The 14190-nt window shown below is 50.0% G+C and overlaps 1 protein-coding gene across 1 annotated transcript; it reads left to right on the plus strand.

Moving 5' to 3' along the window:
• Positions 1-9208: 9208 nt before the first annotated feature.
• GAL3ST2 (galactose-3-O-sulfotransferase 2) lies at positions 9209-11602 on the plus strand. The gene is made up of 3 exons (XM_058812528.1): positions 9209-9354; positions 9771-10050; positions 10526-11602. The coding sequence occupies exons 1-3, from the start codon at positions 9209-9211 to the stop codon at positions 11384-11386; spliced, it is 1287 nt and encodes a 428-aa protein (XP_058668511.1). The 3' UTR covers positions 11387-11602.
• The last annotated feature ends 2588 nt before the right edge of the window (positions 11603-14190 follow it).

Raw genomic sequence — 14190 nt, forward strand, 5'->3', positions numbered from 1 at the left:
TTTAGAGAGAAGGAGGCTGAGGGCTCTGGGTTGGTCTGATTTGAGAGAAGGAGGCTGAGGGCTCTGGGTTGGTCTGATTTAGAGAGAAGGAGGCTGAGGGCTCTGGGTTTGTCTGATTTGGAGAGAAGGAGGCTGAGGGCTCTGGGTTTGTCTGATTTGGAGAGAAGGAGGCTGAGGGCTCTGGGTTTGTCTGCTTTGAGAGAAGGAGGCTGAGGGACAGCCTCATCCCCTCTGCAGCTTCCTGAGGAGGGGGCATGGAGAGGGAAGTGCTGATCTCATGGGAATGCTGCTCTCAAAGCAGGGCCAGGGAGGTTCAGGCTGGACATTTATACAGCAAATAATGAAATACTGCACCATGGTTGATGCCCCAGACTGTCAGTGTTCAAGAGGCATTTGAGCAGTGGTGTAACTTTAGGGCAGCCCTGAACTGGTCAAGCAGTTGGACCAGATGATTGTCCTAAGTTCCTTCCAGCTGAACTGTTCTATTCTAACATGAAGGGGTTTGTTGGTTTTGGGGTTTGGTTTTATTTGCTACAGTGTCTGTTTTGTAATTTATGGTTTGTTGTACAAAACCACAGTCACCTTTCTGCCACAGAGGCAGTGAGTCATTCACCTCCTGGCTTACTTGGTGTTTGTTAATTATATCCTTATTTACTGATACGTGTCACTCCTAACCTAAGGTCACTCCTAAGCTTGTATCCAAATGAAGCAGGTGGTGATGAGAAAGAGCCAGGGCATTTTCCAAAGGTAAATAGTCTCACTAAGCTGATAATATTTTACAACGAAAGGATGTTTTCTGTCAACATGGGCAGAGCAGTGGATGTCAGCAAAGCCTGTTATGCTCCTTCCCACAAATCCTCTCCAGGCTGGACAGGGATTTGAGTGGCCTGGCCTAATGGAAGGTGTCCCCTGCCCATGGCAGGGGGGTTGGAACAGGGTGAGCTTCCTACCTAAACCATCCTGTGATTCTGTGACTCCCCTGGACTGCCTGGGTGAGCTGTGGGACAGGTAACAAGCTGGCTCAGGCTGTGCTCAGAGGGAGCCCATTGGTGGATTTTACTCAGGTGTACTGGTTTGGAAAGCCTTACTGGATGCCATGAGAGTAGGGAAGGGAAGGTGGTATCTCATGCAGTAGCCATCTTCTCCACTACCTGCTTTTTGTGATATTGGCTGTTCCACAGAGCAGTAAAATAAATGTTCCATCCAGAGCCTTGTTCTTCAAAGAAAAACCATCCTAAAGAGTGTTTTCTTCTGTTTTAAGGCAGAACACAATCTCTACAAGGCTGCACGCTGTCAGACTGCACTAAGGATGCTGGCTTGTGTTCAGCAATGTGTTGCAATGCCTTTCTCAATACAGTTCTAAGATCACATCTCTCTCAGCTTGGCCACATGGATGCTTTTGACAGAAATACCTCCATATATTCCATGGCCTGCCAGTACCTAGTCCTGCTCTCCACTCTTGGCCGTTCAACCCATTCTCTGAATTATGGGACACTCCCCACCTCTCCATCCTTCAGGACCAGTCAGAGAGGAGCTGATTGTCCTCTTCTGGGCTGAAGCAAAGTGAACAATGCCATCATTTGCAAAGAGGAAGAATTTTATCATGAAAACAGAGGTCAGGCACTGGTAGGGGCTGCCCAGGGGAATACCTGGATGTGGTACTCAGTGCTCTGGGCTGGTGACAAGGTGGGGATTGGCCACAGGCTGAGCTCAAAGGTCTTAGAGGTCTCTCCCAACCCAAATGGTTCTGGAATTCTGTGGCTCTGTGAAAAGAGAAGACAGCCTGTGCAACACAGTCAGCCTGTGCTGCTTGGGTGTGGGTGATGAAAAGCCATGGGAAGTCCAAGATGTCCTTGGAAAAGAAATCTCCAGGGTTTGCTTTCTGCCAGGATAGCCTGATGCTGCTAGCTCGCTCTGAATCAAGCTGTTTACATTTTCTGCCCTTTTCCTACACCATTCTTTCTTTTCCCCCCCCCCTAAACTACTGACCATCACTGTGTAAAATACAGACTTTCCACATGAAAGGCTCTTTTCAGAGGGAAAAAGAGAAAGGGAAGTGGAACTTTCCATAGTTCTCTTTTTCAGCTGTGTACAGAGAGGGTGCTCAGGAGGGACACACACAACCCTTGGCTGTGGCCAGGGAAGTTCTGGCACAGCTCCATTTAACATCTTCCTTACACTTGAAGATCCTAAAGCTCCATGTAAGTGTTACTGTTTCACTGAACAATAGAACAGTTCCTGGGGGAATACAAGGGACGAGTGAGTGTAGGGTTATTTTATCTTTCCTAAACCTTATTCTGGGTTCTCAGTGATGCTTTCACATAATGGTCACTGTTGTTTATAGCAGGGAGAGACAGGGTGTGTCTATGTGTATTTTTAAAAAGAATCATTGTGACAGGCATTTCTTGTCCAAAACCCTAATTTTTCTGAGACAGACTTAAATACTAGAATGCTGTGAATGCTCTGCACTTAGAACCAGTGGTCCTCTTGGCTGCCTCTACTGGTTTTGTCTTTGTGTGTACAGGATTATGGCTGGGATAGAGTTAATTTTCTCGACAGCGGCTGGTCTGGATCTGTGTTTGGATCAGCGATGGAAGCACAGGAATGATGTAGCTGTTGCTGAGTGCTGCTTACACAACACCAAGGTCTGTTCTGCTCCTCCCCAGCGTGGGGCTGGCAGGGGGCACAGCTGACCGGGCCGAGCACAGCGCTCTCTCACACCGGAGGAGGCGGCGCTCACAATAAAACCGGGGAGGAAGGAGGGACCAAGGGGGTGTTCCCAAATCACCTTTACGCGTGATGGAGCCCGGCTCTCCTGGCGTGCCTGAACACCCACCTGCGGCAGGAGGCAGGGAATGAATTCCTTTCGATTCGCTTGTTTGTGCAGGTTTTGCTTTACCTGTTAAGCTGCCCTTTTCACAACCGGCGAGTTTTTGCATGTGAAAAACGCCAATCACTTGTTTTTAAAATTTTAAAAGTTTAATAGTAATACAATTAGAGTAATAATAATTTGGGCAAATTGAATTAGGACAATATGAGACAATAAATACAAAGAGTTATGGACGTCCGGATGACTTTTTCTGGGCAAAATAAGCCCGAAAAAGGACCCACGTTAACAGAGGATTAACCCTTAAAAGCACAGCCTGTTGCATATTCATACACCTCAGACATGATGCATAAATTCCATTCAAACACAGGATTCTGTCTGGTCAGTGCCAGCTTCTTCCTCTGAATCCTGACAGCGCCTTGGTGGCAGGAAGAAGTTCATTTCTTCTGATAAGAGGGCAATAAATTCTTTTTCCCTGAAAGATCCAGGTGTCCTGTGGCTGCTATCTCAGTGCAAGCCCTTCTTTAGAAAAAGTATCCTACATAGCATAGTTTCTATTTTAACATTTTGTTGTAACCTAAAACTATATTTAACACACTACTTAAGAGGATTAATACAGCATTGCTTTCTAACACAACACATATAATATTAATTTTAATATTTGCAAAAAGCCAATAAAAATTACATGCATTTTTCACATTGCATTTCCACCTTCTGATTGTCCGCATCCTGCTGCAAGGGCTGACTCCCCCAGGGCCTGACCCCAACAGGAAGCAGAGCAGGATGGAGTGATGAATCCCACCCCAGCTCACCAATTCTGTGTCACCTGGCTGCCCTTCCCTGCCCCAGCCCACCTCCACATCAGGACAAGTATTCATGCCCGGCATAATTTTTTTTTTTTTGGTGTAACCAAAGCTGACAATTTGTGCACGACACCCCAGGAGAGAGCAATGAATCAATTGTAAAAGTGTAAAAAATGGGCTTTTGTGATCTGTGGGCTCTACCAGCTCCTGGTAGCAAGAAATGGCAGAGCTGACGTGTGTAATGTAACAGGAGAAAGAGGTCGGTGAAACCTGCCCCCGCTGCCAGCAGCAGCTGGGGCTGTGCCAGGAGTAACCCTAGAAATTCTCCATAAAAGAGCACATTGACTCAGCTTCTACCAAGAAACTCAAGGAAAGCAACCCTACACCTTGCTAATCTCTGCATCTTGGTAAGCACTGGGGCTGGTCTGGGGGAGCTGTGATTTAAAAAGAAATGCTGCTGTGTGTTTGTGTGCTCTGGAAATGCAGCAGTGTAGGTGAAGGATGCTGGAGTGCTGAGGGTTTGGCTGTTGGTGAGGGGCCAGCAGCACACAAGGGTTAGAAAGGTGGCACTGTGTGAGGGGAGGGACAGGGCACCACCAGGAGGTGCATGGAACTCAGCATGGCTGTAAAAGACCAAAGTAACAGCTCAGTGCCCCCTAATCCAGGCTGGGAGGTGTGGGTGCACTTTTAGTTGCCCAAATGAGGAGAGCATTGGCTTCATCCCAGGATGGGGAGCAGGGAGATGACACCTCCAGACCTGCAGGACAGATTCTGCTCTCCCAGGGCAAACTGCAACCATCAAACCCAGTTTGTGGAGTCCTGGTGTACAGCAGCCTCAGTGGAATCTAAAATTCCTGCATAATACCAATTGTAACAGTTGTTAATAATTTAAAGTTTAAGCATAAAATAATGCCCCTTTAGGGGCAAAATTTCTCCCTCCCAAGGCCTGGATATCCCAAGTCTATTAAGCTCTTAACCTCCAGCTACAATAATTGCCTTTTTACCCAAAATTTGAAGTCTAATGTTTTAAGAGGAATTTTCCATAGGTGAACACCATTCCTGTTTTGCTGTTGTCCCTAATTTGCTCTTGCCAAATACATCTGGCAGGGAATTCCTGTCCTTACCCACCGAGCAAGAAGCAGACAAAAGGGACAGCAGGCACTGACCGTGTCCCCTGGTGCAGGGTGACAAAGGTCCAGTGCCCTTCAGCAGCCCCTGTGAGCCTCCCTCCTGCAGCCAGGATTCCCTGTAAGGAATCCCAGTTCAGCCTTTCCTTCCCAGCAAAGCCGCTGCAAACGCCCGTGTCCCGAGGCAGCTGTTTTATAGCCCTGCTGATGTCCTGGATACCAGCACTTTTCATGGCTTATTAATTAACTCCCACGCCCTTCTGGGAACGCCTAGCCACTCCTTCATCCTCACCTATCCCAGCCATTTATAGCAGGGAGCAGATGCTAGAAATAGAGACTTGGCCACTGAGAGCCAGAGGAGACAAACAGGCACTGGAGTCAGTTTGCAAGGGAGAGATCTCCCAGCCTGCAGCAGCATGAAAAGCCCTGGGTGCACTCCAAGGTAAGGGCAGAGGGTGCTCAGGGCTGGGGGTGCCCAACTAAAACTTGCTTTGCAGGAAGGTCTGCTTCCAGACATCCCTGGGAGTTGTAAATAACTATAGAGTTAGTTACAATTTGCTCCAGGGAAGGGATTCATTTTGCCATCAGTATTTCTTGCCTGTGTTCCAGGTCTTCCAATTTAAAAGAACTTTTTTAGTTTGATGCAGATGTCTGTTATTTTTGGCTTGAGCCAAAGGAACAAGAAGGGGGTCACAGGCCTTAAAGCATCTATAGCTGCACCTCTAAGAGAGGTAGATTTTGTGTAAGAGAGGTAGATTTCCATGTTTTCTTGCCAGAAGGAAAAAAAACACAACAGAGGCTGGAAAGGCAGGTGGAACCTCTGGCGCCAAGTGCTCCGTGGGTTTTTTGGCTTCTTAGAATTTTGTGTCTCCCATGTGCTGCTCAAAGGTTTTCCAGGCTCATTCAGGTAACTTCAGCACAGCATTCAGATTTGGGCTTTCTCTCCTGAACTTTTCTGCACCAGATCTTAGAGGTATTTCACAACCTAAACAATTCCATGATGCTGTGCAGGTCAGACACTTGCAATGTTGTGACAAAGGGGGTGTGACACTAAGGGAACACAGCTTAAGGCTCTCACAGAAATGTTCCAGGATGGTGGGGGCCAAGCTGGGGTTAATACCCAGTGCAGGTTTGCAGACAGAGAATCAGAATATTCTGACCTGGAAGGGATCCACAGGGACCATTGAGTGCAACTCCTGGTCCTGCAAAGGACAACCCCAAATACCACACACCAAGTGCATGAGAGCATTTTCCAAATGCTTCTTGATATTCTCATAATTTCCATTGCATGCATTTGAAGCACAGAGAGCATGAGATGTAATCATTCTCTGCAGAATTTCAAACAGTTGTCATGTCTTATTCTGGAATGAGCACTGGAAGCAGGTCTGGTAGCAAATCCCACACTGGCCCTGAGCTGTTTTCTGGGAGAGCAGTCACTCTGTGTTCAAAACACTGTGTATGCTCCAGGTGAAGATCCTACACCCTTTCTGTCAGTAAAAACCCTGAAACATTTCAGGAGCTCATTTGTTCCCAAGCACAAGATGTGCAGAAATGATGGAGGCTTGTTGCAAGAGAAAGGTGCCATCAATTTGCTGTGTGGGAGATTTGTTTATTCAGCCCCCCATTCCCCCAGTGTGTGTGGGGATGTCACCCTGGAGCCAGTGACAGCCGTGACAGTGCAACTGTGGGTGGCCAAGCCCAGGGGGTGATGGGGACGGGACTCCATGAGTGCACTGACCTGCACCCTGTGTACCTGCAGCCCTTCTCTCATCCCCAGGGTCTCCATTTCCCACACTGCTCCCTGGGATCTCCTGCATCCCTGCCCTTGCCTCTTCCTCTGGACACCTTCCTTGCCCACCTTTGCTGGGTTGAGGAGCAGCAGAGCCCCCTCCATGTCACCACTCCCTGCTTGTTCCCTGGGCTGGAAGGTGGTGTGGAGTTGTGAGGTCCCCAGGATGAGGTGAGAGATGAGAATCTGACTCCCAAGTTCTCAGAAGGCTGATTATTATATTATATTATATTATATTATATTATATTATATTATATTATGCTATACTAAAATTATACTAAAGAAAGAAAAAGTATACATCAAGAGGCTATAAAAGAATGAATAATAAAAACCCATGACTGACCAGAGAGTCTGACACCTGGACCATGATTGGTCATTAAATTAAAACAATTTCACTTCCTGGGTAAGCAATTCTCCAAATCACATTTCAAAGCAGAAAAACAGGGAGATGCTGAAGCTTCCCAGCTTCCCAGGAGAAGAATCCTGGGCAAAGAAGATTTTTCAGAAAATATCATGGTGACATGAAGGCAGATATCCATCCTTCCATCCATCCATCCATCCAATCCATCCAATCCATCCAATCCATCCATCCAATCCATCCATCCATCCATCCATCCATCCATCCATCCATCCATCCCAGGAACAAGCACCATGCCATGATAGTGCAGTGTTTGTCACCCCTGGGACAAGGAGCCTGCCATTTCTGTGTGAGGATTGGCACCTGCATGGACCATGTCCTGCAGAGATCAGTCACTCTTGCTCCTTAAAACTCACCATTCCAGGAGAAAATAGTTTTGGCCTAGATAATTCAAACCTTCATTCCTCCCTGTGTCTCCAGGGACAAAATCTAGCTGTTGTTTGGTGTGGGGCATGTCCAGACAAAATGGGTCTCTGGGAGCATTCAGTTAGGCTGGAGTGTGTGCTGAATGTATGTGAATATTTGGAGGCAGAATGGCACTGTGTAATCCTTTATTTAAGTAAATAACTCTAAAATATTGAGGGATGCCTTGAGGTGATAAGGTGCAGAGGTCTACAGAGCCTGTCTTCCTGCAGCAGAAGGGATTTTGCCATTAGTATTTTGTGCCTGTGTTCCAGGTCTTTGAATTTAAAAGAACCTTGTTAGTTTGATGCAGATGTCTGTTATTTTCAGCTTGAGCCAAAGGAACAAGAAGGGGGACCTATGCTCTGGGTCTTCTAGAGCATATTGTGATCTGGATCTGTCCTCAGGGTGATTTCGGGTGTATGTGATTTGTTTGCCCCATAAATCATCGTTCAGAGTTGCCATTTGGGGGACATTACCTAAATTAATAAATGGGCTCTTACTGCACCATTAAACTGGACAGAAAAGGTGCAGCAGGAGGATGTCAGCTTAGGAAAGACCTCCAGGCATGCAGGCAGGGTGATGTGCTTTGGAAAACCACCAGATATGAAGCAGCCTCAGTTTAAATGAAAGACCAAGAAGGAAGATTGGTGTGGGGTTTGCATGAAGCCTGCTCACTGCCCATGGGCTCCTCTGCCTTTCTTCTCCCACCTCATCTCCAGGGTCAGGGGATTGTCCCACTGTCATCCCCCTCACAGGCCTGGGGCCAAAAGATAAGGAAATCCTGATGAAATCTTGCCTGCAGGTCTGTCTTGAAAGTCTTCGTGCAGAAGCTGTGCTGCAAATTCCTGTCAGGGGTTGGTAGAACTATGGCTGAGGGTCTTCCCTGGCTTTGGGAAGGGTTTTTGCAGGAAGGTTTGAAGGCTTGTTTGCTCCCTTTGGAGAGTGGGAAACCACAAGTGTGACCACACCATGCTGGAAATTTGGATTATATCCTCTCAAAGCAGTGTAAAGCCTGAGCCAGACCTGCTGCATTTTGGCCATGTCTGCAAATAAGGCATTCACACAGAGCTAAAAAACCTTCCAGGGTGAGAGAAGTCAGATCAAACTTGGTGGTGAAAAATTCCTTTTAGGTGGGCATCAAACCTTCAACAGATCCCCTCTGTGTCCCAGCTGGAGTACTATGGTGATGATCATCGAACCATAGGATTGTTTGAATTGGAAAAGGCATTAAAGACCTGCCCATTCCACCCCCCTGCAATGTGCAAGGAACCCTTGATCAATCCTTGTCTCTCAGGTTGCTTAATTATTGCTGGAAAAGACTCCTCCCTCATCATTATCCCCCACTTCAAACTGGGGTGTAATAAATCCATTACAGGTGCTGTTGGGTTATTTGACTTCCTGTCTTGAAAAATTGTATTTATATTGCAAGACAACCTCAGTTTGGTGGATTTTTTTTCCCCTCAGTTTAGTGGTTTTTTCCCAATCCCCATCTTCTGGAGTGATGTGATGACAGGAGCTGCTCAGGTTTCTCACCAGGGAAGTCTTTATACCCCTACAAAGGGCTCGTTTTCTGGTGAATAATCTAGGAGTTTGAATAGTGAATGAGCTCTAAAGCCCCAGAAAACCAAAAGAAAAGCAAAACAAAAGGCAGCCAAGCAGAGCAGGAGGCTGTGGGAAGAGCTCAGGCTCTGCCTGTGTCTTGCCAAAAAGCCAAATGAGCAGGGTAATAGTCAGAGTGCAGTTTCTCACTGCCTTGCCTCTAACACCTGCTCAGGGTCCAAAGGTGGCTGCCCTTTGAAATATCATACTGTGATCACATTCGTGAGGGCAAGACGCAAAATGTGGCTGTGTGGGAAAGAACTATTGGATAAAAATCCACTGAAACTCTGTATTTCCAGGCATGCCAGATGTCTCATCATTTTCAGCTTCTGCCTGGGGCTTTCCTGCCTCTCTGGATTCTTGCATATGAGGAGTAAGAGTTACAGGTAAGGGAGGCAGAAGCAAGGTTGCAGTTTCCTGTACCTGGAGCAGCCAGGACGTGGCCTCTGACACCTGATTTATTTCTCATGAGGCCTTGGGCTGATGTTGAAAGGGGGGGTGGCTCAAAACCAGGTCCTGGTTTGGGGAAGGAATGGAATTAGCCAAAGCTCAGCCTCTCTGGGACAAAATCAGCTGGGTCGGGGAGGGGATTGAGCTGAAGTCTTTGGTAAGTGACAATCTGGAGAGGGGGAAAACTGGAGGGGGAAAACATCTGCACTGGAGGGTTGTGGCTGATTTGGGTGCGGCCTCGGACCAGCGGCAGCTGTGGGGTCAGAGGAGCAGCTGGTTTGGCTTTGCCAGCTCTCAGACATGGGGTGCAGCTCCAGAGAGCCTCTTTGCCCCTCCTATCACCTTCCTGCAGGATCTCAAAGAGCCACGAGGAGCTGCTGGTCCCTCCCACGCCGTGCCGTGCCAAGACAAACGTCATGTTCCTCAAAACCCACAAGACTGCCAGCAGCACCGTGCTCAACATCATGTTCAGGTTTGCAGAGAGGCACAACCTCACTGTGGCCCTCCCTGCTGACCAGCTCGTCCACCTGGGCTACCCAAGCACTTTCATGGCCCACTTTGTGGAGGGCTTTGAAACCATAGGCCAAAATTACAACATCATGTGCAATCACCTGAGGTTTAACCCCTTGGAGGTAAGAAAGAGCCACGACACCTGAGGAGAAACTTGGTTGGGACAGGACTAACTGTGATGGTGTTCACAGGGGTCCCAGGATGAGGGAAGAGATGAGAATCTTGACTCCATGATTCAGAAGGCTGATTTATTATTTTATGATATATATTATAAGAAAATTATATATTAAAACTGTATTGAAAGAATAGAAGAAGGGATTTCATCAGAAGGCTTGCAAAGAATAGAAAAGAATGGAATGAAAATAAAATCTTGTGACTGACCAGAGAGTCTGAGACAGCTGGACTGTGATTTGCCATTAATTAAAAACAACCACATGTGACCTATCAAAGATGCACCTGTTGCATTCCACACAGCAGCAGATTGTTTTTCTTTTCTTCTGAGGCCTCTCAGCTTCTCAGGAGAAAAAATCCTGGGTGAAAGGATTTTTCATAAAATGTGTCTGTGACAGACTAACCTCTTCTTCCTCCCACAAACAGGTGAGAAAGGTGATGGCAGACAACACCTTCTACTTCTCCATCCTGAGGAACCCCATCCCTCTGCTGGAGTCTTCCTACATCTACTACAAGGACTATGTGCCTGCCTTCAGGAGCTCCAAGGACGTGAACGCATTCCTGGAGTCACCCACGAGGTATTACCAGCCAGCAGATCACAGTAAGAACATCTATGCCAGGAACATCATGTGGTTTGACTTCGGCTACAACAACAACGCCGACGATGACACCAACTACACCCAGGCTGTCCTGGAGCAGATCGAGCACAACTTCCACCTCATCCTGATAGCAGACTACTTTGATGAGTCCATGATCCTCCTGAAGCACACTTTGTGCTGGGACCTGGATGATGTGATTTACTTCAAGCTCAATGCCAGGAGCCAGGACACCATCCAGACGCTGACTCCGGAAAGTGAGGAGCAGATAAAAGCCTGGTGCTCGCTGGACTGGAAGCTCTACCTGCACTTCAACCAGAGCTTCTGGAGGAGGATTAAGGAGACCATAGGGCTGGAGGTGCTGGAAAAGGAGGTGGATCACCTGCGGAGCAGACAGAGGGAGCTCATGGAGACTTGTCTGTCAGAGCAGGAGGCAGTGAGGAAGGACCACATCAAGAATAAAGCTCTCCTGCCTTTCCAGTCAGGGGCTGCAAACATCCTGGGCTACAACCTCAAACAAGACTTGGACAACACAACTCTGAGAACCTGCCAGAAAATGGTCATTCCAGAGCTCCAGTACACCTCCTACCTTTATGCTGTCCAACACCCTCACAAGAAGAGGAAAGATGTGGGGTTGCCATTGCTGTGGACCAGTGTCCAGGAGAAGAAGCAGCTTACAGGGTCCAACTAGGACGTGTGCCAACCCACTGTGGCTTCCCAGGGCTTTGCATCCCCCCTTGTCTGACATGGAACTGCCCCACAGGACCCTTGTGCATGAGGGGGAGGCACTGGGGGCTTTGTTGAGAGACACCAAGTTGGTGGTTGGTCTCATTTTGGGGACCTTGAGCCAAAGGCTTTGCATTGTCCAGTTGCTGGGTGATCCCACCTGGCTGCTCCTGCCTGGAGGGAGCCCGGCTGGCTGCAGCTGGCCTAGACATTCCAGCCTCTTAATCATTAATCAGGAGCATGATCATTTGCCTTCATTTGGTTTTATTTGATATCCACCGCTGCACCAGTCTGGTCACAGCTCGCTGGAGCAGGTCCTGACTTTGGAGGGTTTAGGGGAGGGAAGTGAGGGGGCTGTGACAAAGGGACACAGGGGAGGTGGTGGCTGTGACAAGGGGACACAGGGGAGGTGGTGGCTGTGACAAAGGGACACAGGGGAGGTGGGGGCTGTGACAAGGGGACACAGGGGAGATGGGGGCTGTCCCATCCAGCAGCATCCACGCTCACTAAGGACAAACCGCCACACTCTGCTGGAGCTGCCTTTGCTGTGGCAGTGCCAGGCATCTCCCCAAAGCCAGGCAGGCTGTCCCTTGCCCAGGCAGGTAAGCTGTGCCTCTCACAGGTGTCACCACATGTGCCTCTGTCCCCTGTGGGAGAGCTCAGTGCTTCCCTGAGAGGAGCTTTTGTGGTTTTGCCCCTCATTCTCAGGCAAGGGTGCCTGGGCATGGATGCTCCTTTGGGTGCAGCATCCCCAAAGCCCTTTTTGGGCAAAACAGACACTTTTTGGGGCTCTGAAAAATTGCTGTGTTGGCCAAACTCTGCAGCACAGATTAGGAGGGGGTGGAGTGAGGCACAGCTTTGGGCACACTGGTGCATCCAGCTCCCTGCTGCTGCCCTGAGCAGGAGGAGATGCTGGCCCAGCTTTAAGACACTGGGGTTTTATCAGTGTAATCTGGCACTGACAAATGTGTTGGGAGCAGGTGACAGTGACACCAAATCCATTGGGCTTGGTGCTGCCATCCTCAAAGACCTTCCTGGCAGCAGGGCAGGGTGGGGAGGGTGGGTCTGGGGTCCAGGTTTGCCTTGGGGATGAAGCTGTGGGGCAGCAGCCCCAGCTGGGAAGGTGATGCTGTCAGGGGGACAGGGGTGAGAAGCAGAGCCAGGATTTTCCTCAGCTGTGTTCAGCAGCTGCTGAGGCAGGGGTGAACCAGCCCAGCAGGAACAACCCAGATTAACAGCACTTTGCCTCACTAAAATTAACCCGAGGCTTCTGTAGCAGCCAGGTGGAGCTGCAGGAGCCACACTTGGTCACCCTGGGCCATTCCTGAGCAGTTCTGCAGCCTCCACCTCAGCTTTCCCCTTGGAGCTCCTGATCCGTGGTTTTGATATGAATTTTGTCAAACCCTTTTGGCTAAACTGATCACAGAGATGGAATATTGGAATATAGGTATAAAAATGGTTTCTGAGTAGCCGATCTGTGTCCAGGTCTGGGAAGTCTGGGGATCCTGTGAGGTTCGTGGATTCTGTGGTGCTGGGGGTCCTGAGAGGGCTGAGGATCCTGGAAAGGCTGGGAGGGCTGGGGGTCCACAGAAGGCTGGGGGTCCTGGGAGGGCTGGGGATCCTGGAAAGGCTGGGAGGGCTGGGGATCCTGGGAAGATTGGGGGTCCTGGGAGGGCTGAGGATCCATGGAAGGTTGGGGGTCCTGGGAGGGCTGGGGTTCCTGGAAAATTTGTGGATTCTGTGGTGCTGGGCATCCTGGAAAGGCTGGGAGGGTTGGGGATTCATGGAAGGCTGGGGGTCCTGGGAGGGCTGGGGATCCTGGAAAGGCTGGGAGAGCTGGGGATCCTGGGAGGATTGGGGGTCCTGGGAGGGCTGTGGCTCCACAGAAGGATGGGGATCCTGGGAGGGCTGAGGTTCCTGGGAAGTTTGTGGGTTCTGTGGTGCTGGGGATGATGGAAAAGTTGGGAGGGCTGGGGATCCACGGAAGATTGGGGGTCCTGGGAGGGCTGGGACCCTCTGTCCCACAGCTCCCGGGCTGGGGAGCTCACAGTGGGGTGCACTGTGGTGATCATGGGCTGGAGCCCCTGTCTGGCCTCTCCCAGCCTGCAGGAGAGGGAAACTGAGGCAGGAGATGCCATGGCTGCCCTCGCTTCCCCTCGGGGCTCCGGGCAGGGTGTCTGGGCAGCCTCGGGCCCCGCTCCGGCCATAAGGGCTCCTTTGTGCGCCGCTGCTGAGTCAGGGATTCAAGCGGGGACCCCGTGACCAGCGGAGGGGGGACCCTGCGGGACAGGGGGGCCGAGCAGGGAGGGCACAGCTCTGCCCAGAGCCAGCGTCACTCCATGGTGGGACACAGAGGGGACACGCAGCTGAGCGGGACACGGTGAGTGACATCGCTTTCTCGGGGGGATTGAATCAGCAAAAGCTCCTGATGAAGCCACAGGTGACAGCTCCAGCTGAGCCTGGGCTGGAGGCCATCTCCTTCTGTGGTGATAATCTCCAGGGAAATGTGGGGATATGTTAGCAGGGCACAGCTGACCTGTCACTGAAGGAAAGGCTTTGGGGACAGCTCTCACTCGGTGCCACAGGGACAGCCCAGCTGGGGACCCCCTGTCCGTGCTGTGCAGCTCAGGATCCCCCCACAGAGGAGCGGGAACAGGGGCTCAGCTGGGTCCGTGTCACTGGAGGCAGCAGGGACACAGGAACACCCCCTGACCCTGTCACCATGAGCCTGGGCTGCTCCGGGGTCTCCTCTGTGGGCTCTGCCCTCCC

Source organism: Ammospiza caudacuta, chromosome 11 (assembly GCF_027887145.1).
Source record: "Ammospiza caudacuta isolate bAmmCau1 chromosome 11, bAmmCau1.pri, whole genome shotgun sequence".
NCBI classification, from domain to species: domain Eukaryota; kingdom Metazoa; phylum Chordata; class Aves; order Passeriformes; family Passerellidae; genus Ammospiza; species Ammospiza caudacuta.

Excerpts from the sequence above, each read along its gene's own strand:
- GAL3ST2 (XM_058812528.1), top strand. The coding sequence starts at position 9,209 with ATGTGGCTGTGTGGGAAAGAACTATTGGATAAAAATCCACTGAAACTC. Across the intron at positions 9,355-9,770 it reads ATGAGGAGTAAGAGTTACAG|GATCTCAAAGAGCCACGAGG; the intron begins GTAAGGGAGGCA and ends ACCTTCCTGCAG. Across the intron at positions 10,051-10,525 it reads TGAGGTTTAACCCCTTGGAG|GTGAGAAAGGTGATGGCAGA; the intron begins GTAAGAAAGAGC and ends TCCCACAAACAG.